The sequence below is a fragment of the Amblyomma mixtum genome, chromosome 7 (genome assembly GCF_055824585.1).
Source record: "Amblyomma mixtum isolate Tamu chromosome 7, ASM5582458v1, whole genome shotgun sequence".
Taxonomy (NCBI): domain Eukaryota; kingdom Metazoa; phylum Arthropoda; class Arachnida; order Ixodida; family Ixodidae; genus Amblyomma; species Amblyomma mixtum.
The window spans coordinates 29,254,892-29,266,861 of NC_143018.1; the positions used below are offsets into that span (position 1 = coordinate 29,254,892).

The window sequence follows — 11,970 nt, forward strand, 5'->3', positions numbered from 1 at the left end:
AGCAAACTTCCTAATCTCATACGCCCACTGACTCTGCCGCCTCCTGCTATGTTTGCCTTGTCTTAAAATCCGCTCCGTTGCTCTCAAATCACATCGACTATTTTCCCATCACTATGCATGCCTTGCCGATGTTCAATTCTTTCCTTTGGTATCAGCTAGGATATAAATGACGCGCATAATAGTTTCTGGCCCAATTTTCTCCCTTCGTGAATGAGCAAGTTCATCGCCGTGACAGTCATCTTCTGCCTAACTACGTCCAGTGCAGGCCAAAGCCGTCTCCCATATCTCTCTTTATCTTGCTCAACATTTTTTTCCTGCTCCCTGATTCGGTCGTGAACGTAGCGCGTGGTCTGTCCTATATAGGAGTGGACGCGCGCGAGAGAGATTCCACTCCGCAGCTTCGGAGCTCTTCATAAGTGGTCGCCTGTGCTTAATACCGCAACCTCTTTCATCTCTTCCTCCTCTTTCGGTACGAAACAAAGGCTACCGGGCTTCCTTGGGGTAAAAAAGACAAGCGGCCCACGATGACTGCACGCAACCTTTTTTAGATTGTTGGTTAAATTGGGCACATAGGGCACCACCGCAGGTGTCATCTCCTTTTTTCGAGGAACGTCTTCACCCTGCCCTTCTCTTCATTTCCTCTAGCAAGCTTTCGGCGACCGCCGTCACAAGTGAATTAGAAAACCCAGCTGAACGCATACTTTCCAGTTGGTTTTGAAAACTTAAGTGCACGTTCTGTAGGACATAATTTCTTCTGGGCGGATTCTAGGCAATTTGATGCAATCCCCATTTTTATCAGCTTTGAATGAGCCGAGTCATTTGGGCGAAGCCCCTTTTTTAGCACGTGGAGCATACCCCCAACAAAACCAGATCCTCACAAAACCCAATATTGAAATTAAAAAACAGATGCTTAGTTCCGTCTACCTTCCTTGTGTCTGTGTGTGTTTCACGCCTTTAACCAACGATGAAAAATTTCGAACTATCACAACAGGACATTCTTTTAAGCCACTGGCTGGTGAACCTCTTTTGAGCCACTGGCTGGGGGACCTCTTTTGTGCCGCATTTGCCGCTGTGTTCTTGAGAGGTATATGACTGTAGTGGTAGAGTACAAAACCTTCGCTGACGTAAGAGATGTTCGCACTTCTTGGGAATAATGCGGTTCCCTTCTGAAGAATCACTTCACTAAACACAGAAATTAAAACGGTGCAAAGGAAGAGTGGTCATTTCGCGTCCAATCTTTGTTGATGTCAGTAGCTTAATTGCAACGTGTTTAGTCAAGCACTTGGTTCCTCAGTTTTATACTTATTCAGCTTGCGCTAATCTTTCTGAACACTTCCGCTGTAGATCCAGACAACGAAGCGAATGACGGCACATACAGCGCATACTTCACCGCCTTCAACGGTAAAGGCAGGTACACCGTTACTGGTCACGTGACTGGCCACAATAAGACTCGGCTGGCGGATCCGAGGCCCGGTTCTGGCAGTTCATTCGCCACCACCACCTCCGTGCTGTCTACAACTCTGGGTAAGTTCCGCTGCTGTTCGTCAGTTTGCCAGTAGAAATTTGAGGGCCTCCTGTAGAGAAGAACACACTGCAAAATTGTTAACGAAAACGCATCACTCTTAATTATGAGTAGGCAATGCAGACTGAAGGGGAAGTTAGTACGACATACTAAGGGTAAAACAACGCACCCCCACAAGGACGAATGGAGATGAGTCAATACACAGCGCTGACTTTCAAGCGAATAATTTATTCAGGGCGCCACCGTTCAAGTAAATAGCCTGGATAAGAACAGGGCTACAACGGTACGAAATAATCATGTTCTTTTTTTTTTCAGATGGCTTTAGAAGCAGTACTAACACACCTCTTGCCTAACTTCATAATCTCCCAGGCCTTTATAATCCCCCCAGTGCTGTCTTGTCTCATCTTCCCTTGTCCTTGTGCAGGCGCGTTTTTCAGCCTTATTATGTAAGTAGACGTTTCGTTGTAAAAGGAGTAACTACTAACTATTGCAAAAGGTTCATCAAATGCTTCGCAATTCATGACCGAATGTTCATTCGTTTACCATGAGAATTTCAGTAGTTGTGACTTTCCACAACTCTCATATGCTTGATCGGCCGTGTCTCGCCCTCTCTGGTAGGAAGTGTACACTAACGAGGGAGTTCCACTGGTAGATCCAGAGCAGTTTTTAGGCGGAGAGTGCGCGTTCCACTGGTCTATGAGGATCAGGGTAGCAAGTTTCACTGATCTATTCGGGTGACATCGGAATAGATCAGAACCCGCTTCCCAGAGGAACGCTCTGTCTTGATACGCGGAGAGAAGGCGCTTCCAGCCGAAACTCAGATGGTGCGATGTCGTCTCTTCCGGAATGATGAGGCCGCATTTGCTCGTCTTTAGCCCTCACTGGGTCATCATCGATTAACTCGGTTAACCATGGCTATTTGTTCACATTCCCGATGGCTTCGCCAGACCGAGTTGTTACATCACTAGAATGATTTATTCAAAAAGCGGTGTATCAGCCCAGTAACCAGCACCAGACATGATGGCAGCAACAATATACCGGGGCAAGATAGGTGGACGCAACTTGAACTGTGTGGTCGACTATTGTATATAGTTACAGGGAGTATTTTTTAATTTGTTCAGTTAAATAATTAAAGAAATTGTAATAATTAACTTCTTCGCTATAATGTGTCTGGGGAAAGTTTCATCGCCAATTTGAAGACCATGACAAGAAACGTCGAATTCACCAATTTTTATTTTGATGCATGCAATAGATGATTATTTTCCACGTTTGAAAAGAAAGCACGTGAAATGTGCAAAAAATTCGGGATCAGGCGATTGCGCGCCGCAGCGGCAGCTCTCTCACACGCGAAATTCGAGAATGTAGCCACGTTCGATTGTACCACGTATTTGACGGGATGAAAACAATGAAGTGGGCGATGGAGTCAAAACTGAAAGCAACGCCTCTGACGGGGCGTCGTTGAGTGCGGAAAGATCGGACGCGCCCTTTCCCGATTAGTTCCCTGTATCCGAATGAGTAGATCACAGTGCAACGGGAAATAAAATTTCCTGCTCAGTGCATTACAATAACAGGCTGCAAAGAACAGAGTCGGTAAAACATAAAATGTAATACAAATGGTTATGCTCAGAACAACATGCTAGCAACCGAATTATGCGTCGGAGGGCTCTAAGATAATCCTTAAGAACATATTTTACTCAAAGGTTCAGTCCCCTTCCAAGGAGGCAAAACCACTAAGAGTAGCTAAGAAACTTTTAAAGCTGGTCTAAATAAAAATCACCACTAGCAGCTTTTTTGGCACATGAAAATAAAAATGGCAATCAGTGTTTTTCAACACTTTTTAATCAGTTTTGTATAAATAACTTAGGCACGAAGTTTGTTCACTATAAATGAACATTTGGTAATGTTTCTCAGGAGCCGGGTAAAGTTTGATATAAAGCGATATAAAGTATGCAGGTGCGTAGAAGAAAAAATTAATCTCAAATATCATTTTGGTGAACTTTAGAGTAAGAAAAAAGGAAACGACAGGAAGCGCATTATTTAAAATAGTACGTATGGCAATCTTCGTTACAAGACATTTCTCTTCATGAGAACAACAGACTGAAATTCAACGCAGAGACCACTTTAGTTCAGCTAGCTAATGAACCTGAAATTGGCATCGCACTTATGAACTTGCAAAAAACGAAGATATATATGATGTCATAGCCGTAAGAAATCTTTACTGAAAGTCTGCTTCTGCTGTTGTCCGTATAGTTAACTGTGAAATATAATTCAGGATATTTCTTAATGCGGAAATCTAGAGATGAGACATGCGCATTGTTTAACATAGGGAATCAGAAATCGCAAGTAGTCATCAGCAGTTCCCTATATTCTTAGACTTTAGTAAAAATAACGACACGGTGTAGAACGTTTATGGTAACCAAATTTTTCTGACTTCCGTCTGCTTGTAATCTTATAAGGTCTGCTTCCTGTGTGACTCCCGTCTTCTTGCAATCTTGTAAGGTTTGCTTCCTGTGTTAGGTTGAAAGTGTTGCAAATTGAAACTAGATAAAAGGGAAATGGTGCACATCTACAGAGTACACTACAGAGTACAATAACACTATCATGCCGGGTGCACATGAGCGCTTGCTAGCTTTTTTATGTACTTCGAGCTCCTACTGCCCTGACTTTAGCCGCTATACACACGACACAGATCCTGACCTTGATGCGGACCACGAGTACACGAGAGACGACTTCATAATCGTCAACACCACCTCCGAAGCGGAGAACGCGACCTCGGCAGGAGGGCAAGCGGTTGACCCCTTCCAGAGGGTGGCGTCAGGAGGATCGTTCCAGGTGACGGAAGAAATTCTGGAGGAACAGGTGCCTCCCGGGGACATTCGGGACCTCGCTGCGTCCGAAATACGTCCCGAACAGAACAACACTCTCCTGGTGAAACTTACTTGGACGTGGCCCGGAGCTCATTTATCATCTGGAAAAGGTAAGCTTTATTACGTGGACGGATGAGGTGAACAAGCATACAATTTGCACTGGACGTCGATATGTAGTTAGTTCGCATTGATTCCGTGGGGCATTGCATAATTTTGCGATATCGGAAGATCTCCAGAACTTCCGAACACCTACCTTGAAGGGATTTTTTTTCTTTCGCACAACACTGCTCAATATTTGAGCGATGAAAGTTGAGCTCACAATTTCATACTATGAGGCAGGCTTAACTGCTGTAACTTTCTATATTTGTACTTTCCAGCTTCTTCCATACAGATCCGCGCTAGCAAAGATGACGCGAAATTGAAAACCGACTTCGAGAAGCAAGTGGAAATTACAACAGCGGATGTCATCGAGGGCAATCTCACCCCGCTCCCATCTGGCACCAAGCACGAAGTTACCTTGTCTCTGCCCCAGGCCTTCGCCACGCCTCGTGCAGACGGCGCTGTCAACTGGCGTGCCTTCCTTGCGGCTCGCGTATTCAACAGTGACGGACTCAATTCCACGACGTCGAACATTGTGCCAGTGTATTACACTCCTCCCGACGTAACGACCACTGCGGCTACAACCACAGTTGCTACGACCACACAGGCAACAACGACAGAGGCAACCACAACCATGGCAACCACAACAGTGGCGACCACGACCGAACAGACTACCACAGAACCTGCCACTACCACAGCCGCGTCTACACCTAGCGACGTTACCCAAGACCGGCAGACCTCGGGTCCGTTTACAAAACTATGGGTGTGGATTTTGATTGGCGCTATCGCCGCAGTCGTAGTAATCGCCATCGTGGTCGGAGTGTTGATGAAAATGAGCTCAAGAAATAAGAGGATCTACGACTTCCTCGTCGGTAGGTCACAGGGGAGGGCACAAGTGCCGTGATCAGACCGGAGGAACTGCCGCGGCCCGTTTAACAGTAGGGCGCGGAACTGCAATTGTGTTTCGTATGTGTGACGCGATCATTTGTTTTTTGAACGTCAATGCATTCACCAAAAAACAACTGGTTCATAGGAGACATAAAAGTGGCTAGAGCCTAGGTGCTGTGAACTAAAGCTTCCGTCAAATTATTCACCGATGCACTGAAAAGAAAAAAATACTGTGAAGGTAGCACTAAAAAATTGTTTGCAATGCGTGTGTGGGTTAAAAAATTGTTAAAATTTGTAGGTAAGTATAGTTGATTTACTGCTACGACTAGTCAACTGGAATCAGGAGAACATAACAATACATTTCTAATTTTTTTTTTTTAGTGCGCTAGTACTTATTATGACGGTTACCCTCATTTAAGAGACGTGTTAGCCTCTTTGTATGAAGCCTGCTTTGTGCCAAGTTGTGTGTCAGGAATCTATGAATCTATGAAGGAGAGAATGACCACTATGGCAATTAACCAGTTACCGCTATCCGAACAACTGCCATCTGTGAACACTGGACGCTTTCCTATGGAGCAGCGGCAAACACGCAAAACATTTGCAACTTCAGCCAGCGTTCAAAGACCCCAAACTCTGCATATGCCTGTTTTATTTGTTTAATCGCTCAATTCTGAGCTGGTAGAGTCTTTCATAGCGCTTAGTGTTTAAATAGACCAATTGATTTTCGACCTGTGAAACGCGTCGTTTGCTCGAGCGGAACGACGCCCGGCGCTCGCCTCTTCGGCGCCTTGGAGCGGGCACCGGAGGCGCATACAGTGGTTTGTTTATCGCCTCGTCGATTAAACAATAGGTTTCAAGTCACCTTACCGCCGATAACAGTCCGTCACCAGGAGACCGGCCGCTGCACGGCGATGTGTAGGACTGTCTCATCCATTCCCTTCGACTGCAGATACGTGTTTTCATCCGGTGCCTTCAGTTCTTGTGCGTTTCGCTACTGCGAGAAATGATTAATTAAGTCTTAAATGGGGGCAAGAATTTCTATGTTCCTGGCTGAAATAGCGGCTGCGTGAACTGCACGGAGCAGGAGTCACTCTTCACCGCTCCCAAAGGCGGAACTCTACTGTAAGGGTGGAGAAAAATCTATTCTCCAGACAGACCATGTTGTCGTAAGTCACGACTGTGATTGCGAATATTATTTCGACATTGGTTACGTCAGCCAACGAAGTTTATCGAAATGATGCAGCAAAGTCTGACGCGTACAACCTCTCCATCGATGAAATGTTTGCATCGCATTCCGGGCGCTGAGCACAAAGCGGGTGAATCGAAGACAGTATCTTCTAAATCACTGAGTACCAAATAAGGATGCCACAATTCAGCAGACAAAAAAGAACTGTCCGCAGCATGTTGCGTAACATGAGAAAGCTCGCTAATATGACAGCTGAGGCCTTAAATGTGAAAGTAGAACTTGGTTTAAACAGCCGTCCTTGGAATTATCGAATGAGAGCTGATCCCTCTAGGTTTCTACGAGGCTTCAGAATTCCAGCAGTGCACGGTAATATCTTTACGACGGTAACTCGAAACGAAACATCTGTGGACCAGCTTTATGAAAACCGATGGCACCGAGGGCGTGTGCCATTAGATGCACTGCTCTAATGAAGATGCACTTAGCGGATTTTGCACTTGTTCCTCCCGAGGCGTAGCTTGTGCTACCAGGTACAGAGTTGTCCAAGACGCCCCAGCGCTGGCCAAATGCATCGTTGCATCACTAGATTCATCTAATGGCCCGAGAATGGCGCTTTGAGGTTTCGTGCACCAAGGGGTGCTCGTCTAGAAGTCTGTGCTCTGCCTTCCTTGTGCTCGGTGCGAGAAGCCGTCCACACGATGAGTCGACAAGCTTGGGCGCTTCACGGCTTACGCCGCCACTTTGATAAGGAGCCGGAAAGCTACATTTCCTATTAGATTTTGCCAGCAACTCTGTTGTGGGCTGCGGGAGCGTTGCTTCGCGTATCAAAGGATTGGATCACCGTTCCTTGGACACTATTGCATGGCTGCTTCTTGTAGCAGGCATGAACACGGCGCTAAGGAGTATACCACCACCAGCGACACCACGCTTTTTCTAAGCGCTGTAGCTCTCTCTTTACGTTTGCAGCGGCCGACAATCGTGGAACGCAGTTTAATTTCACGTCTATCACCTGGGCCTGTTTTGCCTGTTTTTCCACCTTTCACTCGTGGCTGCGGTCTCACACGCGTACAGGTGCTGTCAGAATAACACGGAGCACGCGAAAGGCGGCCAAGCTAGCAGAAACTGCATCTAAGCGCCACCTATCAGCACAACAAAGACACCCCTGGCTATCCGCGCGCAGCGAGAGTGCCTGCCGCCGATCCCCCCTCTTTGCTGCAACCCTGCCGTTATCACTGTTATAAAGATGCTGAGCTGGTTCAGGCAACACCGCCAGGTGCTGCCTTCATCCAGGCGTGCTCACTTTTGCCTCGGTGTCGCGCGCCGTCGACTAAAAGGCCGATTCACACGACGGACCGTTCGTCCGCGGCCCGCGCAGTACGTGTGCATACGTCAGCACTTTGAGAGGCGCGCTAGATGCATGGATGGATGGCGGCCGACAGCGCGCCCCTCAATGTGCTGACGCATGCACACGTAGTGCGCGGGCCGCGGGCGAACGGTCCGTCGTGTGAATCGGCCAGCCGCGCGGACTGAAGGGCCGAGATAACACGTAATGCCAAAACGGCCGTCTGCGCCCGTTTACAGCGCGCGCCGCTCCCCGATGCGAGAAACGGGGCAACGAAACGCATGGCGCTGTCAGCAGAGTATCAGTCGATCACAGAGCAAAGGACTGCATGCTATATGCTGTGATGTTGATAGGCCTGCGGAAAAAGTGGGTCCGTGCTACCGGCGCCATCTCGCCGCGTCCAAATTAAGATAGTTCCTGTCGCCACTGCTAGGCAGCGCGGATAAGCACGTTTCCGCTGCTCCGCAACCCTTCCTGTGCTCCGTATTATTCTGGCCGCACCTGTACAAGAAAACACACCAGTTTGCTTATCTCGGCAACCCGGCCGGCATGGAGTACGACAGTTGGGGCGCCTTTCGAGTTTGGCCTGCGCATGCATGGCGAAACTTGCGCGACTAAAGCAGTCTTGATATCACTTCATCTAGACGGGCCAGAGACAGCCAACGAAAACAAACAAAAAGAAAAAAAGTATGGCAGCAGAAAACGTGACGACGCGCCGTCTGCCCATGGAAGCAGCGGTGCGGCGAAGTGCACACGTCACTGTTCCATGTCTCCGCGCCTCGGGAAATTTTCTATAGCTGATAAGTACGACAACGCAGATCGCCCGATGGCCTTTTAAAAGTCCCGTAGCCGACTGCAACGCTCACGCGCAAGCAGCTGACTCGCGGGCGAAAAATGAGACCGTCAGACCGTCGTTTTCCTTGGTTAGTGCAAGCCTTGGAGCTTATTTTCTCCGCAGTACAAGCGCCAGTGCTTTTTGACATGGTTTCGTGCCCGATGCCGTTCGGTTGGTGTCGTGCTAACCTTCCAGCGGATACCCGTGGAAACCGTTACACTCGGGACCAATTTACGGCGGTTGAGGAATACACCTCCGAGCCAGGGAGTCGTCATCGAAGGTGAGTGCGAGGTTAAGCCTCGCGGCTACGGTGACCTTTCTGTGAAACCTGCTCTGCGCTGCTAGAGCGAATTGAAGGTACACTCGCGCTGTTTCCGCGAGCACTCAATTACAGCAAGCAACACGCAGCATGTGAAGGACACACACACACACACACACACACACACACACACACACACACACACACACACACACACACACACACACACACACACACACACACACACACACACACACACACACACACACACACACACACACACACACACACACACACACGCACACGCACAAGCACGCACACGCACACGCACGCACGCACACACGCACACACACACACATGTACATGCACATGCACATGCACATGCACACACGCACAGCTGCAGCGCAAATGGTATCAGTAACTCACGCTGATGTTGCCAAGTTGCCTACTCACAGCTGGAGGCGCTGTTTTCTTGCGCTTGTCCGGGGATCCCGATGTCGATGTTGGTTCCGCGTTCTTATTCCTTCTCTTAATGGTCTCTGTGCTGTCTTCTTGACCAGTTTCACTGCACTGTGCCGACTCTTGTTTGAGGCGAACAAAATACTCGTGATGCATTGCTTTAGACAGAGAGTGCGCACTTTAGAGGTAAAAACCTATCACGCCTAAACGACGCATTTGCACACCAGCGTACTTCAGACCAAGCCTATAAGTTGCAGAAGCTTTGGTAAAGAAAGGCACCACGTATTTGTCACTAACTTTTGAATTCTCCTATGTGATGTGCAAAAGAAATAATTTTTCTAACAACGACTGCATAAAGGTTAGTTAAAAATAACCAGCGGCCCAAAAAGACGAAGGCCCAAAAAGACGAACGCCCACCGGGCAGTATCTCAGCGCGTGTCGCAGCAATCATTGACAAAAGAAGAAAAGGTCAGCATCCTTCTCGGCAGCAATTTTCAGTCTCGACGATGTGGACCTTGCGGCTGAAAGGTGTTCCAGAACGCGTCAACCACTTGGCTGTCTCCATTAACGGCAAGATCTACTCCTTCGATTCCTACGACTCGGGCTTGAATCTAAGCAATCGCGAACCCGTTGACGTTTACGTGTTCAACCCTGTATCCTACCACTGGGACCTCCTTGAGACGCAGTTCCTCCACAACGGGACCCGATCGGATGTCATTTGTCACGCAGTCGTAGCCTACGGAGACTGTGCTTATCTCTGGGTCACCAGGGGTGATCCCGAAGTTCGTAACATCCTTTACCGCTTTGACACCAAGAGCATGACGTGGAGCCGTCCTAACGTGTCCGGCCAAAGGCCAGAAGTGCGATGCGGCCACACGGCGTGCTTGGTGGGCCATCGAGTGTACATCTTTGGGGGACTTCCGCCGTACACCACGCCCTTGCCGAATATAGACTTCCTCGACCTGAAGACCCTGCAGTGGCACCGCGTGCCAACCAGCGGCGATTTCCCACGCAGGCGTATCTTCCATTCGGCGTCTGCCATCGGAAGCCGCATGTACATCTGGGGCGGCCACTCTGCGGATCTTTTCCAAGTCTACGACCGAACCCTCTTCTTTCTGGACACGGCCACCTTGACATGGGTGCGCCCGCGCGTCAATGGCCCTCCCCCGGCGGCCCGCGAAGACCACTCAGCCTTCGTGTACAAAGGGGAGCTGTACATATTTGGAGGTATGGACTACGACCTGCTGAGATACTTTGGCGATCTCCACAAGTATAACCCCGAGAATTCTTGCTGGAGCCTAGTGAGGCCCAAGCGATCGGGCCCCTCTAACAGGAGGTACTTGGGCTGCTGTGTGATCGACGAAAGGGTGTTCTTCTTCAGCGGCGTGGGCCTTACATCCACTGCGCGTTACCACCAGGGGATGCAGGACGAAGAACAGGAGCTGACGGATATGCATGTACTAGACTTCGCTCCGACTTTAAGGACGATGTGTCTGCTCGCTCTCATAGAAGCACGTCTCAATTTAGACTACCTGCCGCCGGCCATTAGAAGAGAGGTGACTGCCATAACTACCCACAGCGGCTGATCGTGCACATCGCAGTCAATAGACTGGCGCTGCACCCGGTAATGATGGAGCGGCTACGATGAAGTCAAACAATAGTGATGATGACTGAACGTGACTAGTGTGTCGTCGCTCCAGCAAAGAACGTTACTTTCGTGTAACCGCTGCCTCCTTTGTGCTTTGCTCGTCTACAGAGGCGGCAGTCAGTCATGTATGTTCTTTAATTTTTGATTTCTTTGTGGTTGAGCTTTGGATCTCCGCAACGCAAAGAAGAACGATTAATTACGTTTGGAAAGAGGTTCTTTCTTTTTTCACTTCATTTTAAGCGTTTCCTTTCGAAAATTCTGCAAATTCTAAACTGCTTATTTGATCAATTTTGCATCACTCTAGCACCTGCTGGCAGTCAAGGTTAGTTGAACTACTATTGCGGCTTCTACTCTTAGGTACTGATACAGCGCTCAAGCCCTTGATGAGGACTAATTTCCGACTACAGTGATTTCAGAGATTTAATATCTTCATTTCGAACTTTTAAAGCATTCTCCAGGATGCAGCCTGCATGCTGTACATCTTCGAATGTTAAGATTATGCGTAGAGCGCACTGTCCACAGATGCGAAACATGTCAGGTGTGTCAGTTAAATTCAGACAAGGTTTAAAAATAATCCGGTCACCAACAGATTAATCCAAGCATGTTGTTGACCTGTTCATATTGAGGAATAATTGTTGAATTTTCGGAGTACTTCGGCTTGTAAATAAACCGAAAACTTGTCCTCTAATTTCCAGATCGAAAACTGAATAAAACTGAATAAGTATTCATTTTTAATTATAAACACTATTCAGGTCGGTTTTCTTGTGTCTAAAAAAATGCACCGTAATAAGAAAGACGAAACAAAGCAACGGGACATTACACTTGTGTGGCACGACCCCGGTGATCTTAAACATAGAACTCCAGAACG

General features: G+C 48.1%; 1 protein-coding gene and 1 pseudogene across 1 annotated transcript in view; both read left to right on the forward strand.

Annotated features, from left to right (window-relative positions):
• The window catches only part of LOC149335487 (calcium-activated chloride channel regulator 1-like), a 29,420-nt gene extending 23,979 nt beyond the window's left edge, over positions 1 to 5,441 (forward strand). The window contains exons 11-13 of the mRNA XM_089553821.1: positions 1,345 to 1,524; positions 4,212 to 4,499; positions 4,767 to 5,441. Coding sequence (XP_089409947.1) covers positions 1,345 to 1,524; positions 4,212 to 4,499; positions 4,767 to 5,392 — 1,094 coding nt within the window. The 3' untranslated portion in view covers positions 5,393 to 5,441. The remainder of the gene's footprint in view (positions 1 to 1,344; positions 1,525 to 4,211; positions 4,500 to 4,766) is intronic.
• Positions 5,442 to 10,506: 5,065 nt separating this feature from the next.
• On the forward strand, positions 10,507 to 11,040 carry LOC149335488 (kelch domain-containing protein 3 pseudogene; annotated as a pseudogene).
• Positions 11,041 to 11,970: the final 930 nt, after the last annotated feature.